This window comes from Mus caroli, unplaced genomic scaffold (assembly GCF_978045245.1).
Source record: "Mus caroli unplaced genomic scaffold, Mus_caroli_1 scaffold_8, whole genome shotgun sequence".
NCBI classification, from domain to species: Eukaryota; Metazoa; Chordata; class Mammalia; order Rodentia; family Muridae; genus Mus; species Mus caroli.
Window position 1 is genome coordinate 8,380,001 of NW_028227263.1, and position 16,246 is coordinate 8,396,246.

At 45.5% G+C, this 16,246-nt stretch overlaps 1 protein-coding gene across 7 annotated transcripts in view; it reads left to right on the plus strand.

Moving 5' to 3' along the window:
• Window positions 1-6,980, plus strand: part of Ebf3 (EBF transcription factor 3) — a 119,106-nt gene extending 112,126 nt beyond the window's left edge. Inside the window, exons 13-17 of one of the 7 annotated variants that reach the window (XM_085841208.1) lie at window positions 156-333; window positions 1,433-1,621; window positions 2,025-2,222; window positions 3,170-3,282; window positions 4,311-6,980. In XM_085841208.1, coding sequence (XP_085697334.1) covers window positions 156-333; window positions 1,433-1,621; window positions 2,025-2,222; window positions 3,170-3,282; window positions 4,311-4,328 — 696 coding nt within the window. In that variant the 3' untranslated portion in view covers window positions 4,329-6,980. The remainder of the gene's footprint in view (window positions 1-155; window positions 334-1,432; window positions 1,622-2,024; window positions 2,223-3,169; window positions 3,283-4,310) is intronic. The other 6 variants (XM_085841209.1, XM_085841210.1, XM_021166694.2 and 3 more) reach the window with 6 other exon arrangements.
• The last annotated feature ends 9,266 nt before the right edge of the window (window positions 6,981-16,246 follow it).

Genomic DNA, 16,246 nt, shown 5'->3' on the forward strand with positions numbered 1-16,246 from the left:
GACAGTTTTCCTAAGGATTTTGTCATAGTCTGGGCCATGTCATCATTGCTTGCCCCACCAAGAGGACAGGTCCATAGTGCGTGGGATGTGGCCATTGTAACCTGCCCACGTACGTATGCTATCACAGGCTTACACATATATTGCTGTTGCTGTAGGAGATCATCCTGAAGAGAGCGGCCGACATTGCTGAGGCGTTGTACAGCGTTCCCCGCAATCATAACCAGATCCCCACCTTGGGCAACACTCCAGCACACACTGGCATGATGGGTGTGAACTCCTTCAGCAGCCAGCTAGCCGTTAATGTGTCAGAGACCTCACAAGCCAATGACCAAGGTAGGCCACTCTGCCAGGTGGAGCCTTCCCTGGCTCCCTCCCCAGGGTGGGTTGAGGCCATAGTTACAGGTGGAGGTGTTGGGGCCCAGCTGGGGAGTGCTGGTCACATTCCATGCCCTTAGGCATGGCTGGTTCCTTCTTGCAGGGAAGACCTTGCCGCACATCTTCCAGCTGTTCTGGGCAGAGAACACTCAGAGAACCCAGTCCTAGTGACAGTAGCTCCATCGGCTGCCACTCAGCTCCCTGGTATTGCTAGAAGTGTCCCTTAGCTTATTTGTAAGTGACTCTGTGTTCTTTGACAAGAATGGGCAGAGCCATAGGGCAGCTATAACACAGGAAGCCAGGAGGAGCCTTCTTGGATGCGTCATGGGTGGTATTTGGGTTCCCTTCGTGGTCTGAATCCATGGAGAAAGCCATCCATTTTCCTCCCATGGTGTATCGTATCCCACAGGACAGTGACCAGGGCTGTTGAAGTCACAATCTGGTGTCCTTTGAGCAGGTTCTGTGAGCCCAGTTTAGTTCACTTCCTCTATAAAAAATGATACAGGCAGCCATCTCAGAATCCCACCCCATCCCCCGTTCTGCTGGTTCCCAGTTAACCCACGCTATACAGCAGGCAAGAAGCTATGGCGCCCACCCTACTCGTGCTCACAGAGACAGCAACAGTGAAAATGAAGGATCTCCCCCCGCCCCCCAAACAGTCTTTCCAGAGAAGTTACGGCCACAAACAAGCTCTCTTTGTCAGCCATGGCATTTGAAGGTCTATTGAGGCTGAAAGTTCAGAGAGAGTGGGGTAGCAGGTCAGGACTCCAAGCTGTTGATAATTGCTTCTAAAGCAGTGTGTAGAATCAGCTGAAGGTTAGATCGAAGCATGCTTTGGCTGGCCGTCGAAGCCAACAGAGATGGAACAGGTCTCACCAGTGGTAGGGTTGGCGTGATAAGATTATCCAAGCTGGCTAGAGTCACCAGGGCGAGAGGAAGCATAAAGTCAATTAAAAATGTTGAATATATGATATAGATTCTCGGGGAAACCCCCCCCAAGTGTCTGTCACTGATAATAATGTTATTTTTGGCCGGGGGGGGGGGGGAATTTTAACAGTCGGCTACAGTCGCAATACAAGCAGCGTGTCCCCGCGAGGCTACGTCCCCAGCAGTACTCCCCAGCAGTCCAATTACAACACAGTCAGCACTAGCATGAATGGATATGGAAGTGGCGCCATGGCCAATCTAGGGGTCCCTGGCTCGCCTGGATTTCTTAATGGCTCCTCCGCTAACTCTCCCTACGGCAGTAAGTGTCTGTTTTTGTCACACGTCATCACGCAGATTCATATTCACTACAAAGTCGAGTGTGTGTATTGCTTGGATGTTCTGTGATGTGAGCTACTGGATAAAAGGAAGGGTGGCCCCAGAGGCTGGGCGTCCAAATGACAACTACAAATTGACCTAATTCAGCCCTCCCCCACAACGCCATCTTATTGGCCACCAAAATAAAATCTGAACCACACGGGGCTGCTCAATTGGAAGAGAGAGCCCGGCCCCCCAAAGCGTTTGCCTGTTATCCAGAGTGGCCGAGCCGAAGCATGTCGTGTCTTGTTTTGTGGCCCCTCCCCGTGCGAGGCGAGGCCCTCAGAGCTCTCGCCGTGGTGCTGCGCCACGGCCCGCGCGTGCTGACCATGTTTGCTTTGTTGCAGTAGTGCCGTCCAGCCCCACCATGGCAGCCTCTTCGGTCACCCTCCCTTCAAACTGTAGCAGCACACACGGCATTTTCTCATTCTCACCTGCCAATGTCATCTCCGCAGTGAAACAGAAGAGCGCTTTTGCGCCCGTGGTCCGGCCCCAAGCCTCGCCTCCTCCTTCCTGCACCAGCGCCAACGGGAACGGACTGCAAGGTGAGGGCGGTGTGGGTGGGTCCTCAGGCCCCACGGCCCCTTCCGGAACCCCTTGCATGCCTGTGGCATTGCATGTGCTTCACTGGTCTGCATCTTCCTTCCTGCCCCGCAGCCTGGTCCTCGAGCCGAACATATATGATTCTGCCTCTAGGTTTTGTCCAGCCCATTCTTCCTAGGCATTGACCTTGAATCAGCACTTCCATGCCCCAAGGGGTGGACCCTCACTTGAGAGGGAAAGGAGACCACAACAAGAGCCGAGCCCCATTCAACAGAGTACCAGGGCCTGGCCCTTCTCCATGCAGGGCATGTCCCTGCCTTTAGTGCCAGCTTTCAGTTTCCTTATTAAAGGGGCAGCAGAAACAGTCTCAGAAATGCATGGCAGGTCACGGTGCCGTCTTGGGAGCCCATCCCACACTGTGCCTGCTCCCCTTTGCCATGAGGCAGAGTCATTATTTACAACCTTTACCTCCAGGACAGTAAGTCTACAAGGCTTTGTTCTCTCTTGGAAGGGGCTGACCCAGGACAGTTTGTGTACGTTACTGGGTAGCAAGGCTGTCTGAAGTTGGGAGTCAGTGTTCTCTCTCAGTTCAGAGGGGGAAGGGTTGGCCCAGGGACATGAGAACTACCACTTAGACACAGCTGTCCACAGCTGGGGCCATGTGGAGCAGGCACCAAGTACCCTTCCCAGCACTGAGGGCGGCTCACGCGGCATGCGACCTACAGTGAGTGTGGTGGTGAAGCCATATGGATGCCCCTAGGCCTTTGTGCTCACACGGGACTCCCTGTGATGCATGGGGCCACACTTAACTTGAAGTAAGTGGCCATCACCTGGCCTCTTTCAGACACCACCTTGGGTATGTGCCCCACCGGGTGAAAGTCAAACCCATTCTCCTTTAAACACATGAACCCATTCAACCAGTATTTACTGAGTGCCTACTATGTGCCAGGCTCTCTGCTGGGTGCCGAGGACGCAACCGTGGAGAAGACAAACTGGCCCTTTTGTGAAGTCGGTGGTATATTCCACTTTGATGAACTAATGCTCAAAAAAGGAACTGGAAAGGTATCAATGATTTGAACTCATTGTCTTCACAACACCTGTCAGTTCTGACGGGAAGCCCAGGCCCCAGGCACCGCCAGCCGGCCTCAGAGCTGGCCTTGGGCACCAGGCCAGCGCTGCTTAGCAGGCAGGCAGTGAGGGGAGGTGTCTGTGGACATGCCCCAGCATCGAGGCCGACTAGGTGGTACCACACAAGCAGTGTGTACACAGAGGCCTGACAAACCATAAAGTTGTAACGGTGAGTCGGAGATAAATTAATATCGTTGAAATTAATGGACTGAGAAATTGAAGCTCACATCACTACATGAACAAATGTATTAATATGTTATACATAAATTAATGAGAACAGTCATTCTGACAAAAATTAAACAACACCAGAGTTAAAAGATTTTAAATTACATTCGGACCAGGAGTTCACTCCAGAGCTGGCTGCACTTGGTGTTTCTGTGCCAAGCTTCTCTTATTCTCTGAAGAGAAAACAGCACCCTGAGGTGGTGGGCTGCCTCCACCACTCTGTGGCCATGAGATTCCAGAGCAACTGGGCCCTGTGTGGCTTTGATCTAAGAGCCTGACTCACCCTTACGCTACAGAGCTGCTGGTAGGAGGTCAGAGCCTAGGGCCAAAGGCAGAGGGGGAAACTGAGGCAAGTCTCCATTTCACATAGGAAAAGCAAGCCTTCAAGCCATGGCCAGGCTGGTTCCTGTCTTTGCAGAGAGTAGGCCTTCCCTTTGCTTTGAACAAGATGTGGAGACATTTATGTGAAGTAGAAGCCCGTTCTCCCTCCTGCAGAGAAGGCCTTTGCAGAGGGCTGCAGTGCCAGATAGGCCTGCGGGACTCCTGCCACCTCTGTGCCCTCACCCTAAGAAGTAGACTTACCAACACCAGTGCCACCAGCAGAGCTGACTGTATATAGCAGGGAGTTGAGCAAGTATGGCCTCCCTGTGAATCCCAGCACAGGAGGAGCAAGCTGGGCCCACTTGAGGGTGCGCGTGGGGTGGTCGCATTAACTTCTGTCTCCTTCTCTTTTGCAGCTATGTCTGGGCTGGTAGTCCCACCCATGTGAGGGACTCTGTTTACCTTCGCAGCACCCAGCATCCAAGGACGGACTTCAGGGGACACGTGTAGTGTGTTAAGATGCGCTGATGGAAACACTATCTTCAATACTAAAAATCAGCCACAGTTGAATGCTACAAAAGACATTTAAAGATTTTATTTAAACTGTTAAGAATCAAGCCGCGAACAAGCCCACTCCTTCATGAACAATTCCACTTTATTGACTGAACTCTTCTCATACCTTCACATTTCTCAGTCCTGAAGATTAAGGAAAACAAAGCACCGCCTATTTTGTATAAAGTTTCTGATTCCGTCTTGGCTGTCTAGTGCGTGCTATCTGTGTGGGGAGACGCTTCGTGAATATGCACCGTTTTGATGCCCATGCAACAGTGAGGAAGGAACCCTCGAGACATTTTTTCTGTACTCATATTTAGATTCACAATGGTTGTGTATCTCTATAATGTGAAATATTTTTTTGTGGTGAAAAAAAGGGGGCCAAGGAGGTATGAGCCATTAACTGGAACAGAGGAGGATATGACTAGGTGAATTTGGGGTGGCAGGGAGGGAGGGAGGGAGGGTTTATCATGGCTTAACTTCATCCTAATGAAATGAAACTTTGTAACTTATTGTAGTTAGAAATTGTAACTTTGATATCGAATCTCTTGCCTTCAACAAGCACACTGACAGAGAAAAAAAAATATGCTACTGTCTGTTGGTTCCAATATTCTCCCACCTAGAGCTTCCTGTTAAAGCAAGTGCGATCAGCAACATTTTTCAACTTTCGCGCACTGTAAACCTATTGCATTCTTAGGCTACTGTGAGGTCTATGTTTCTTGTACCTGAAATTGTCCTTTGGACTCCTAGACCCTTCTTCCCCGATGTGTTTTGTATGTGGTTATAAAATTGTAGACTTTTGTGATTTTGCCAAAGTTGTAGCTAAATATTTATACACTTGTCTTGAATTTTTTTCAGATCCACTTAAAATATTTAGAAAAACGAGTTTTATTCCTTATGGGTCTTATAGGGGATAAAACGCTCTTCTTCCATGCGACACTTCCTTTCCCATGAACACTTGCAGTTGCTAAGGGACTTTATTTTGTAACATATTAATTATAAATATTGTATTTATCTTTGAAATTTTGTACATTGCTTTCCCTGCCTTCTTTTTTCACGTCTGTTTTGGTGTTTGATCCTGCCCAGTGTTGTCGCACAGGGGAAGGGCAGATACCAAGACCTGTCTGTTGGATCTGTTTTGTTGAGATAAACTGATGTCCTTACATTTCATTTGTACCTAAACCATTTGCTATTGTTTAGACTTTCCATCCCCCACCCCTTTTTTTTATGTTGAGGAAAAGTCAAATTCATTGTTTATTTTTATATTATTTTTAAGTTATCTGAACAAATACTTTTGAAAAGAAAAGTTTGTTGTATAGTCAAAAGAAAATGGTGTCAGCGGCCGTGACAAATTCTGGTAGGTTCTGTGCATGTGAAGCGGCCGTGAAGGGGCCACACCGTCCGGGCTGTGTCCTTATTTTATTTTTAATTTTTAATTTTTTTCGTAGAATGTAAAAAAAAAAAAGTCATTTTAGCTGCCACCTATGACTTTGCCACATAGCTGAACTGTGTTTACTGGAAAAATTCAGAGGCCTAAAGTTTAAAATAAAATTTACTTCCGACGTTTTAATTACAAATGTTTGCCACATTAACTTCTCTGATGCCTTAAAAGTGGACTTCTTTGAAGAACTTCTGTGCTATTTTATCACAGGCTCATACCACAATTGTTAATATCTGGAGATGGATGATGAACACACACATACACACACACACACACACACACAACACACACCAAAAGCACAAACCTCCAGTCCGCCAGTCACTTCTTCCGGGGTCTGTCTGCTGCTTTCGGTCCTCTTAAGCTCCCCTTGGAGTTCGAGAGGTGTCGGGGACACTGCTGGTTAGTAAGTTTTGATTTTAAACAGGACCTTTGTGTGGTCAGATCCCACAGCACTGCCTGTCCTTTTCTTTAACTGGAAAGACCTCCTTCAGACACTCTGCCTCTTAGTGCCAAACCCACCGTCAGACCAGGAGTCAGGCCTCTGTGCTTCCTTCCCACGCATCGCCCTTGCAGACAGCGGATGCTTTGCGAACAGCAGCAGAAGTCACACTTAGAACAAAAAGGAGGGGATTATAAAAAACTAGACACACACCTTCACAAAGAGACGACATAGAGCTTAGAAAGCGTTCATTCAAGGGACTCAGTAAGAGAAACGGAATGTCCCCAAGGGTCAGTGGGCCACACTCTGGCTTTGTGGCTGCTGACAGGGCTTAGCTACACGAACAGCCTGAGAAGTCACTTTGGAACTAAATTGCCTCGATTTATTTTGTGTAAGTAAGGGTTTGACCTAAAAAGAGCTCACGTGCACATTAGCAAGTGTCCTCATGCCCGCACCCGGTTTGTGTTGTAGATCAACTAGCCAACGCCCTCATTGCTTCATTGTGTCAAAAAACCGAGAGCTTCACTAAATGGTAGATTTTGCTGTCAGAGACCCTACAATAAGATTGTTTTATCTGTACATTTTTTCAGATATTTAACTGTATAAAATGTTCATTTTACACAATATTTAATTAAAGTATTTCTTGTCTGTGAATTTCACTTTTGGTAATTTTATCTGTTTTGACTATTAAAATGACTGACAAATGAATTGGGGGTTTCATTTCCACATCCTGGGCTCCAGAGCTGGGGCTCACCAAGATCTAAATGGTTTCAAAGAACCTTCCAGAATTCTCAACCCCTCAGTCAGCATAGTTCCTGAGGTGGCTGTGATGCCACAGGTGCCATCAGAAGACTGGTGTGTACATGCTTGGGCCTGACTGTTTCTGTCACAACCACTGGGTCACAGCAGCACTGGGGTGCCCTGTAAATGATCCTGAGGTTGGGGGCGCGTAGGCAGCAAGCTTCTGATTCGGATGGGGGGATAGTGCTTGCTCTGGCTCCCCCCAGTACTCTCTTGTCCCTGTTTTCTACATCCTCATGGACTTTTTGACAAGAACCAGATCAGGGATGACTATGGGGCTTGGAGATTTAGGCAGACACAATGGTCCATGGGGTGATAAAAAAGGATGCCTGTAGTGCTGTGTGTCACTAAGGTGTCTTGTACTGGCCACTGGTGCTACACATAGATGACGGTCAAGGCTGGGACTCCAGTGACGTTGACGTTCGCCATGAACATAGGTTCTAATTTCCACAGCCCTTGCCTGCCTTCCCTATCTCATTCTATTCCGCTCAGCACGCTGCAGTCTCTCCTCAATGGCAGGCAGGCTTTACATGTTTTGGCTTGCAGTTTTGTCACCCGTTCAGTAAGTGTGATCTAAATTAGTACTCACGAATGTCATCTTAATTACTTGTTCTGCTGAGCAAAACAGGAAACAATTATTCAAAACAGAGTGAAACTTGTGAATACCTTTCCCTCCCATCTGGGCTGAGCCTTTGTTGGCGGGCCTTAAAGAGACAGTAAAGAAACAGGTTCCTAGGGCACAAAGCTCACTTCAGGCCTTCCTGAGTCACCAGGGCCAAGGAACGGGTTGCCCAAAGCCTCCCTCATCCCTCAGAGCCCAGGAACTCTGCTCAGGTCTTTGGAGCTAGTGTGATAGGGTCTGTTGACCTGGACAGAAAGAAGTTCAAAAGCTTGCGTTTCAAACCAGAAGCAAGAACCAATCCTCTCAAAAAAAAAAAAAAAAAAAAAAGAAAGAAAAAAAAAACCGCATGCGGAGTATTGTCAGGTCTCTCTAAGGTCTTTCAGGCTTTTAAAGATTATTCAAAGCACTTGAAATGGGCTTCAATCTAATGCCTCATTTCATTGCATTAAACAGCCTAGTTAATAAAGAATCAATATATTCAAAGGGCAAGGTTATCTTTTGTCTATAAGGGGTGGTGTCGTACTGAACCTTTTATAGTTCAAATGCTGAAAAAGACCTCATGAAATCCATACTCATCAAGTGGGTCAACGAGAGCAATAAAGAGGCCCCTGAAAGGGAAGAAAGGCCGCTCTGCTTTAAAACAACTCCGGGCCTTATCGTCCCTGTTTGCAGCACCCAAAGAAGTCCTCAGAAAATGTCAATTTCTCATCAAGACAAGAGGCCACGATGATCATTTTCTCAGAGAATACATACAATTAGGAGAATTCAGAGCGGCACGGTGTTGATTCCTAGCTTATTCTGGCCCCACGAGCTTGGAGTGCCCTCCCCACAGATAAAAGGGGATGTTGATAACTGAAGTGTCAATATGCCGAAGAGCCAGTTTTGAATGTGAGTCCTTGTGCTTTGAGCCCGCCTGGGCCGATCCCAGGCCCTGATAACGACACAGCTGCCAGCAGACACCGAGGGCTGGCCCTCACAATTAATGCCATGAATAAATCACACAAAAGAGTTGCGATGCTTTATGCTGGGTGAGACAATCCCCTGTTTTACCCTTCAAGGATTCTTTTTATGTTGGAATAAGGTTGCTTTTAATGAAATTTAAACTCATCAGAGGAAATCAAAAACCTCCAATCAGATTACAAATTGATTTTTTTTGGTCATTTGTCATGTCCCAGCATAGAGCTGCAGGTTTCACAGGGAGCCAGTTGCTGATGTGGGTTGGGAGTAAGGGTGGACTAGCTCCCAACCTCAGTGGCTCTATACCCTATCCATGCCCTGGGGACAAATGGGAGGAGGGAGAGATCCTTAGTGGAACAGAAGAGAACTGTGAACCCCACGTATATGGTTCTGCTAGTCCCCACAAACAGAACCCAAAACTAGACCCAGAACCAAGCAGTTCTGAACCCTTCCATCTCTAAACAACCTTGGGGCAGGGAAGGCCATCCATAGCAGTATTTACTCGCACCTAGGTCTGGTTTGACATTCGAGTTCCATGGTCCGCCTACCTTTTCAAACCATCAATGACTGATTTGTGGGTCAGTGGCTTGCAGGACATCTTGTGGGTCAGGCAGCGCTTCTAGAGTACTGTGCCTGAGCCCTGGGCTCTATGTCTGCTGTGTGAAGCTCTAGGTTGGATTCCCAGCACCACAAAACAGATAAAGCAAGGTTACATGACTTACCGGGTGGCAAGGTTATATGCCCAGTGTAATCTCTTTGGCCTCCAAATTCTTTGCCTTTTCCATTATATTAGGTTTCCAGCATCCTTAAGAATTAAAGAGAGAAAGAATTTGAATGGGAAGGAGAAGGGAACCTTTCTAAAGTTTCTAAGGGATTTCTAAGAACAACAACCAACTCACCCATCATGGAGGTTTCTATTTCGTCCAGGCCATCTGATCAAACTGTAAGAGGAAACTAGCTGTTCTGTCCAGCATACACCAGAAGGCTTAAGAGGGCACAATAAATGCTACACATCCTTCCTCCCCATACTTGGACTGGAGGCTCTTCTTCCCTGGAGCCTTGGTAGCATCTGCAGTATATAGGGGGTTAGAGGGAAGAGAGTTGGCCACATGATGCAGGTATGGAAGGGTGATGCTCTCCAGGTCCACTGACACTGCACCAGAGGGACTGGACAACACAAGTTTAGCCTGGAAGCCACAACCAGAGAGGGGTCAGTACAAATTGGCTTCTGTTAGTGTTACAAGGTGATGGGAAAGGAAAATGGGAGGCATTGTGGTTGGTTGTAGAGTTGGAATGAGTTCCAACAGGGCTGACCATGTTGAAAGTACATGAGATAAAGGATATCAAGGGACCTTGGTGTCTCTCTGACCTATCAGACCCCTCTCCCTCACAAGGCTGAACTGATGGTGGGTCTTGAACTGTGCGTCATGACTGTAGCTCACTCGCTTATCGCTAGGCAAGATCCAGACAAGACTGAGCTCAAAACATGAGTCTCCTGTGAGGAACACATTTGGCAGAGCACAGGACCTGAATGGAGGTGCAGCTTCCAGTAGAGACAGAAAAGACATAACCAAAGGTTTTATCTTTAATCCACAGCTAGCAGTTGTGAGTCAGCAGAACTTATGAACCACCTTTGTAAAAGGGCAACCTCCCCATCAATTCACCAGGGAAGGACAGGTGACCAGAAACCAACCCACACCACGTGTGTGACAATGCCATAAGGAAACCTGCGACTTTGGAAGCTACTGAAGACTTAAAGAAAAGGAGCTCCCCACCACCACCCCGAACTTCCTGAGGAGAAGCAGAAAGTTGCTTAAAGTGGACAAAAACATAAAACTAGGGGGAAATTGTTGTAGAAACAATTCATAAGCCTAACTGAGCAAAGAGGAAACCTTGTTCATTATTAGTCATCAATGGATATGGACGTTAGTGAGTATCTGGGGCAGACATCTAGTCTTCAAACACCCACATGTCTGTACATTATTAAATGGGCAGATTTATACTTTCAGAGTGTCCCTGTCAATAGGAGTTCTTGTAAGGAAAAAGAAAAATACTTAGGAAACTACGTTCAACCTCACTTAAAAGGTATTACATGTTCTCATGTAATAGGGCTGAAAACAGGATCAGTAATGAATGTCTTATGTAGTCATATAATAGAATATTATAGGTTTTCTATTAAGTTACAAAGATCTGACTGCCCTTCCAGAGGTCCTGAGTTCAATTCCCAGAAACTACATGGTGGCTCACAACCATTTGTAATGGGATCCAAGGCCCTCATCTAGTGTGTCTGAAGACAGCGACAGTGGACTCATATACACTAAATGAATAAATAAATAAATATTTTTTAAAAAAGTTACGAAGATCATGTTTTGAAGTATGTTTCACGAGATGATAAATACCAATGACATAAAATTATGTATGGGGATATACTTTGAACATAATTTCAATCTGTAAATTTCTAGAGAGAAGTCTAGAAGAACTCATAAACACATTAAAATGACGAGCTGATTTTTTTCATTGTTAAACCAGGAAAATCTCTTATCTTAAAAATGGGTGTTCAGTGCTCCTGGTGGAGAAATGGATGTTCTCTCGGAGGTCTCAGTAGGACCCTTACAACCGGATGCTGTACGGGGACCTAAGTGCTCATAGCTTTTTGACTAATTCCATTTCTAGGAATCAATTCCAAGGAAATAATCAGAGACTGGAGAAGACTCTAAGTGCAGGAACCTTGCCTACCGCCATATTTATTAAAAATTGTAGAGCACCCAAATGGCTTAAAACAGGATGAGTAATATAGAGTCATATAGTGGGATATGATGGGTTCTATTAAGCTATTAAGATCATGTTTTGAAGTAGATTTCACAAAATGATAAACACCAATGACATAAGTTATGTGAGTGTAGAGTACCCTGAATGTAACATCATGCAGTCTGTAAATTTCTAGAGAAGGGCAGAAGAATACATTCACACACTAAAATTACAATTCCCTTCTGTTATATACGAGGGGTGAAAAGTTTATATACTATAACCCCATTTTCCATTTAACTTTAGTCCTAAGCCCAAAAAGTCATAATGTCTGCTTTTTCCAAATTTTCTACAAAATAGATGAGCAAGTTGTATCTCAGAGAACACTTCTCTTCGTGTCAAAAGTGAATGTGCTCTTCTTAAGCAGCCAATGAAGACCTCTGTACTGGCTGGTTTTGTGTCAACTTGACACAGCTGGAGTTATCACAGGGAAAGGAGCTTCAAGTGAGGAAATGCCTCCATGAGATTCAGCTGTAAGGCATTTTCTCAATTAGTGATCAAGGGGGAAGGGCCCCTTGTGGATAGTGCCATCCCTAGGCTGGTAGTCTTGGGTTCTATAAGACGGCAAGCTGAGCAAGCCAGGGGAAGCAAGCCAGTAAGTAACATCCCTCCATGGCCTCTGCATCAGCTCCTGCTTTCTGACCTGCTTGAGTTCCAGTCCTGACTTCCTTTGGTGATGAATAGCAGTATGGAAGTGTAAGCTGAATAAACCCTTTCCTCCCCAACTTGCTTCTTGGTCCTGATGTTTGTGCAGGAAGAGAAACCCTGACTAAGACACCCCCATTCCTTCCTGATGGTTCCTCAGTCTGTGCACCCAGGCTGCAATGCCTCAGAAAAAAATGAGACCCCCAAACCATGTAGCGGCTCTCACAACCTGCTGGCAAGACAAAGAAATTCTTAGAGGGGACTGCTCTGAAGTATTTGAGACATTTTTTTTCAATGTGCTGCTTTTTATTTATTGGTTTAATTTTATTTTGTTAGATCTATCTATCATCTATCTATCTATCTATCTATCTATCTACCTCTTTATTTATTTTTCATGTCTATTATGTTTTGTCTTTCACCACGTGTGCATCTGGTGCCTCTGGAGGGCACTGAGTCCCCTGAGACTAAAATTACAGATGGTTGTGAGTCACCAGGCAGGTGTTTGGAACCCGACACAGGTCCTCTGCAATAGCAGACAGATTGCCAAGCCATCTCTTCAGCCTTGTGTTTTAGTTTTGAATACAGTTAAAGGAGATCTAGATGAATTCAAAGTGTCCTGTAATCACAGGTAAGTCTTTAGCACGGCTGCCATGGCAACCCTCACGTTCCCTTGCAGATGCCATGTGACCCCTTTACAATCACAGATGGTTTCTCTGAAGAAGTGGATGGGCAGGGTCACCATACCAGTCTCCCACCAGACAAGGAACAGTTAAGACGATCTTGGACAAGAAGGAAAAAAAATGAAGCTCTCCTTCCCTCCTTTCTCACTTCAAAGCATCCTACAAGGCAAAATCGGTCAAGACAGCAAGCTGCTGGCAGGAGATGCCTTGTTGCCCAATAGGGCTGAACTGGGAGAAGATGTATAAAGTCTCAAAAAGCATATGAAAGATGCTCACATTATCACCAGCAGAGAATTGCTGGTCACACTAGAAAGAGTCACCATTTAGAGTCAGCAGGACCTGCTATCGCCCGGCAGTCAGGCAACAGCAGTTCTGGAAAGGGTACAGGAGTGTGAGTCAGGACTCACTGTGAACAGTGAAGCCATACTGGAAGACGCTCCAGCAGCTTCTTGCACAGTAAAGCACAGAACCAACCATTTAACCCAGTATCCAGACCCAAGAAATGTGAAAAGCACACGCTTGCCTGAAGACTCTCGCACAACAGCAATGCACACAGCACCAATGGACAGCTATATTGACACAACAGCATATCATTCAGCTATGAAAAGAAACACATACTAAAACAAGCCATAACACAGAGGAACCATAAGAACATGTTAAGAGAAAGAAGCCAGTAATCATATTTGCCAATCTCTCTATTGCTATGTCATGTCTAGAGTAGACAAGTCTATATGGTAAAGGGTCACTGCAGTTATTTAGCTTGCGAGTGTAAGGAACAGAGAATTCTGGCAAAAGGCTCCTGAGTTTCTTTTTGAATTGGTGGAGATATTTCTAAATTGTCTATGTGTTACATAGCATTCGGTCATATTCCTGACATGCGTGAGTTCCCCCCCCCCCCATGTGTATTATTTCACTAAAGCTGTTATAAAAATCATAAAACGTTCCTGCCCCAGTGGCATAGGCCTGTCATCCCAACTAACTGGGAGGACAGAACAGGAGAATTAGAGCAAATTCAAGGCCAGCTGGACAACTTAACAGGACCCTACATCCAACTAGACAGGGTGATTAAAAAAAAAAAAAAAAAAAAAGAGGACCGGACTGGAGATACAACTCAGTGACAGAGCCTTTGTCTAACACAAGCCAGGTCCTCGGCTCAATTCTCAGTATTAGGGTGAGAGCTGGGGGAGGGGGAGACCTGAGGTTTTGTCAAGATATAAAAACAAGAGCATTATTTTCATGACGACATACTCTGCTTCTCAGAGCACACGGTGTATTGGATTTCATTGTGACATACATGTGTGTATTTGTTATCCTGCTGTGTTCCCCTCCGCTCTGCAGCCCCTGTCCCTCTGACTGACCCTCTTCCTCCCTCTTCATGGTCCCTTCTGTCTATGTCATGGGCGTCCAGTGCTCTCTTGCCACCCACTTCCTTTTGATGTCTGGCTCCTTCCACTTTCGTGTCACACTTGCAGAGCGCATAGGTGTTTGTTAATTCAAATATAAGTTCTGCATATGAGAAGAGACACTGGGTACTTTTCTGCTTATTTTGTTTAACAGCTTCTGGTTCCATTTGTTTCCCTTTGAGTGTCTTAATTTCATTCTCCACAGCTGAATTCAATTCCATTGTGTCTATGAAGCATTGTCCGTAGAGAATCGTCTGTGTGTGGACCTGTAGGCCGCTGCTTCCACATCTCGGTGACTCCGAATGGTGAAATAAGCATGAGCACAAGTATGTCTGTGGAGTGTTCACTTACTTCAGGTATGCACCAAGAAGTGGGGCAGTAGGTCACGTGGCAGTTCTTCTTTTAACCGTGTAAGCACTGATTTTCATAGTGACTGAAGCTTAGTTTTCACTCCCACCAAATGTGTTCTCTTCTCCCTTCGCATAGTCGCCAGCCTTTCCTGTTGTCTCATGGCTGAAGTGAAGGCTATCCCACGGCTGTTGTGATATTTATTTCTCTGATGGCTAACAGTGTGTCAACGGCTTTTCCCAAAGTGCTTACTGGCGATATGTATTTCTTCCTCTGACAACAGTCCTTTCTATTAACTCAGCTACTGCTTTGAAGTGTTTAATTCTAGAGTTATTCACAGGTTCTAGATGGGAATCTTTTCTCGGATGCGCAGTTTGCAGACTCTCTCTGTCCTGTAGACTGACTGCTCACGGTGCTGTTCTGTTTGCCTTGAGCATGCTTTTTAACTCCGTGCAATCCCAGTTGCTCTGGGGTCTTAGGTCACACCCTGGTCTTAAGTCCTTTGGTCTTAGGGTCATTTCCTGAGCAGTGGAATCCTTTTTAGACCGTCTTCACCTGTATCTATGAAGAGTTTCTTCTAGAAGCTTCTGAATTTCACATCTTACCGTTAAGGATTTTGACCCATTTGAATTGATTTTTTGAGAGATGTGGATTTAGTTTCGTTCTGTCAACACTGGGTAGCTTCTCAGAAACATTTGTGAATGGAACTTTTTTCCCCCCTTTGCTATGTGATCATCTTTGTCAAAGATTAGGTAGCCATGGCTGCTTGGGTTTGTTTCTGGGCCCTGTATTGTGTTCCCCTGGTCTACATGTCTGTCTTCGTGCCAACAGCATGCAGTGTGTCACTATGGTTGTCTTAGTCAATGTTCTGTTGCTGTGAAGAGACATCATGACCACAGCAACTTTTTTTTTTTTTTTTTAGTTGAAATTTAATTTTATTTCTTAATAATGGTGTTATGTGTGTTTCATCCAACTGTTAGACAGGTATATTATTTTGAGGGAAGTCTTTCCAAGGGGTTTCCCTTTTGTCAAGAATGATTTCTATTCTTATTTATTTATTTTTCTTTAAAATCCTTTTTTCACCTTTTCAGCTTCTTCTTATTTATTAATCATTTTATTCATTTGCATTTCAAATGATAATCCCCTACCCAGTTTCCCCTCCACAAACCCCCCATCCCATTCCCTCCCTCTCCTTCCCCTTTGCCTTTATGAGGGTGCTCCTCCACCCACTTACCCACTCCCGCCTCACCACTCTAGCACAACCAGATACACTGAATCTAATAGAAGAGAAAGTGGGAAAGAGCCTTGAACACATCGGTACAGGGGAAATTTTCCTGAACAGAACACCAATGTCTCAGGCTCTAAGATCAACAATTGACAAATGGGACCTCACAAACTTGAAAAGCTTCTGTAAGGCAAAGGACACTGTCAATAGGACAAAATGGCAATCTAAGGATTGGGAAAAAGATCTTTACCAACCCTATGTCTGATAGAGGGCTAATATTCAATATATACAAAGAACTCAAGAAGGTAGACTCCAGAGAACCAAATAACCCTATTAAAAATAGGGCACAGAGCTAAACAGAATTCTCAAACGAGGACTCTCAAATGTCCGAGAAGGACCTAAAGAAATGTTCAACATCTTTAGCTATCAGGGAA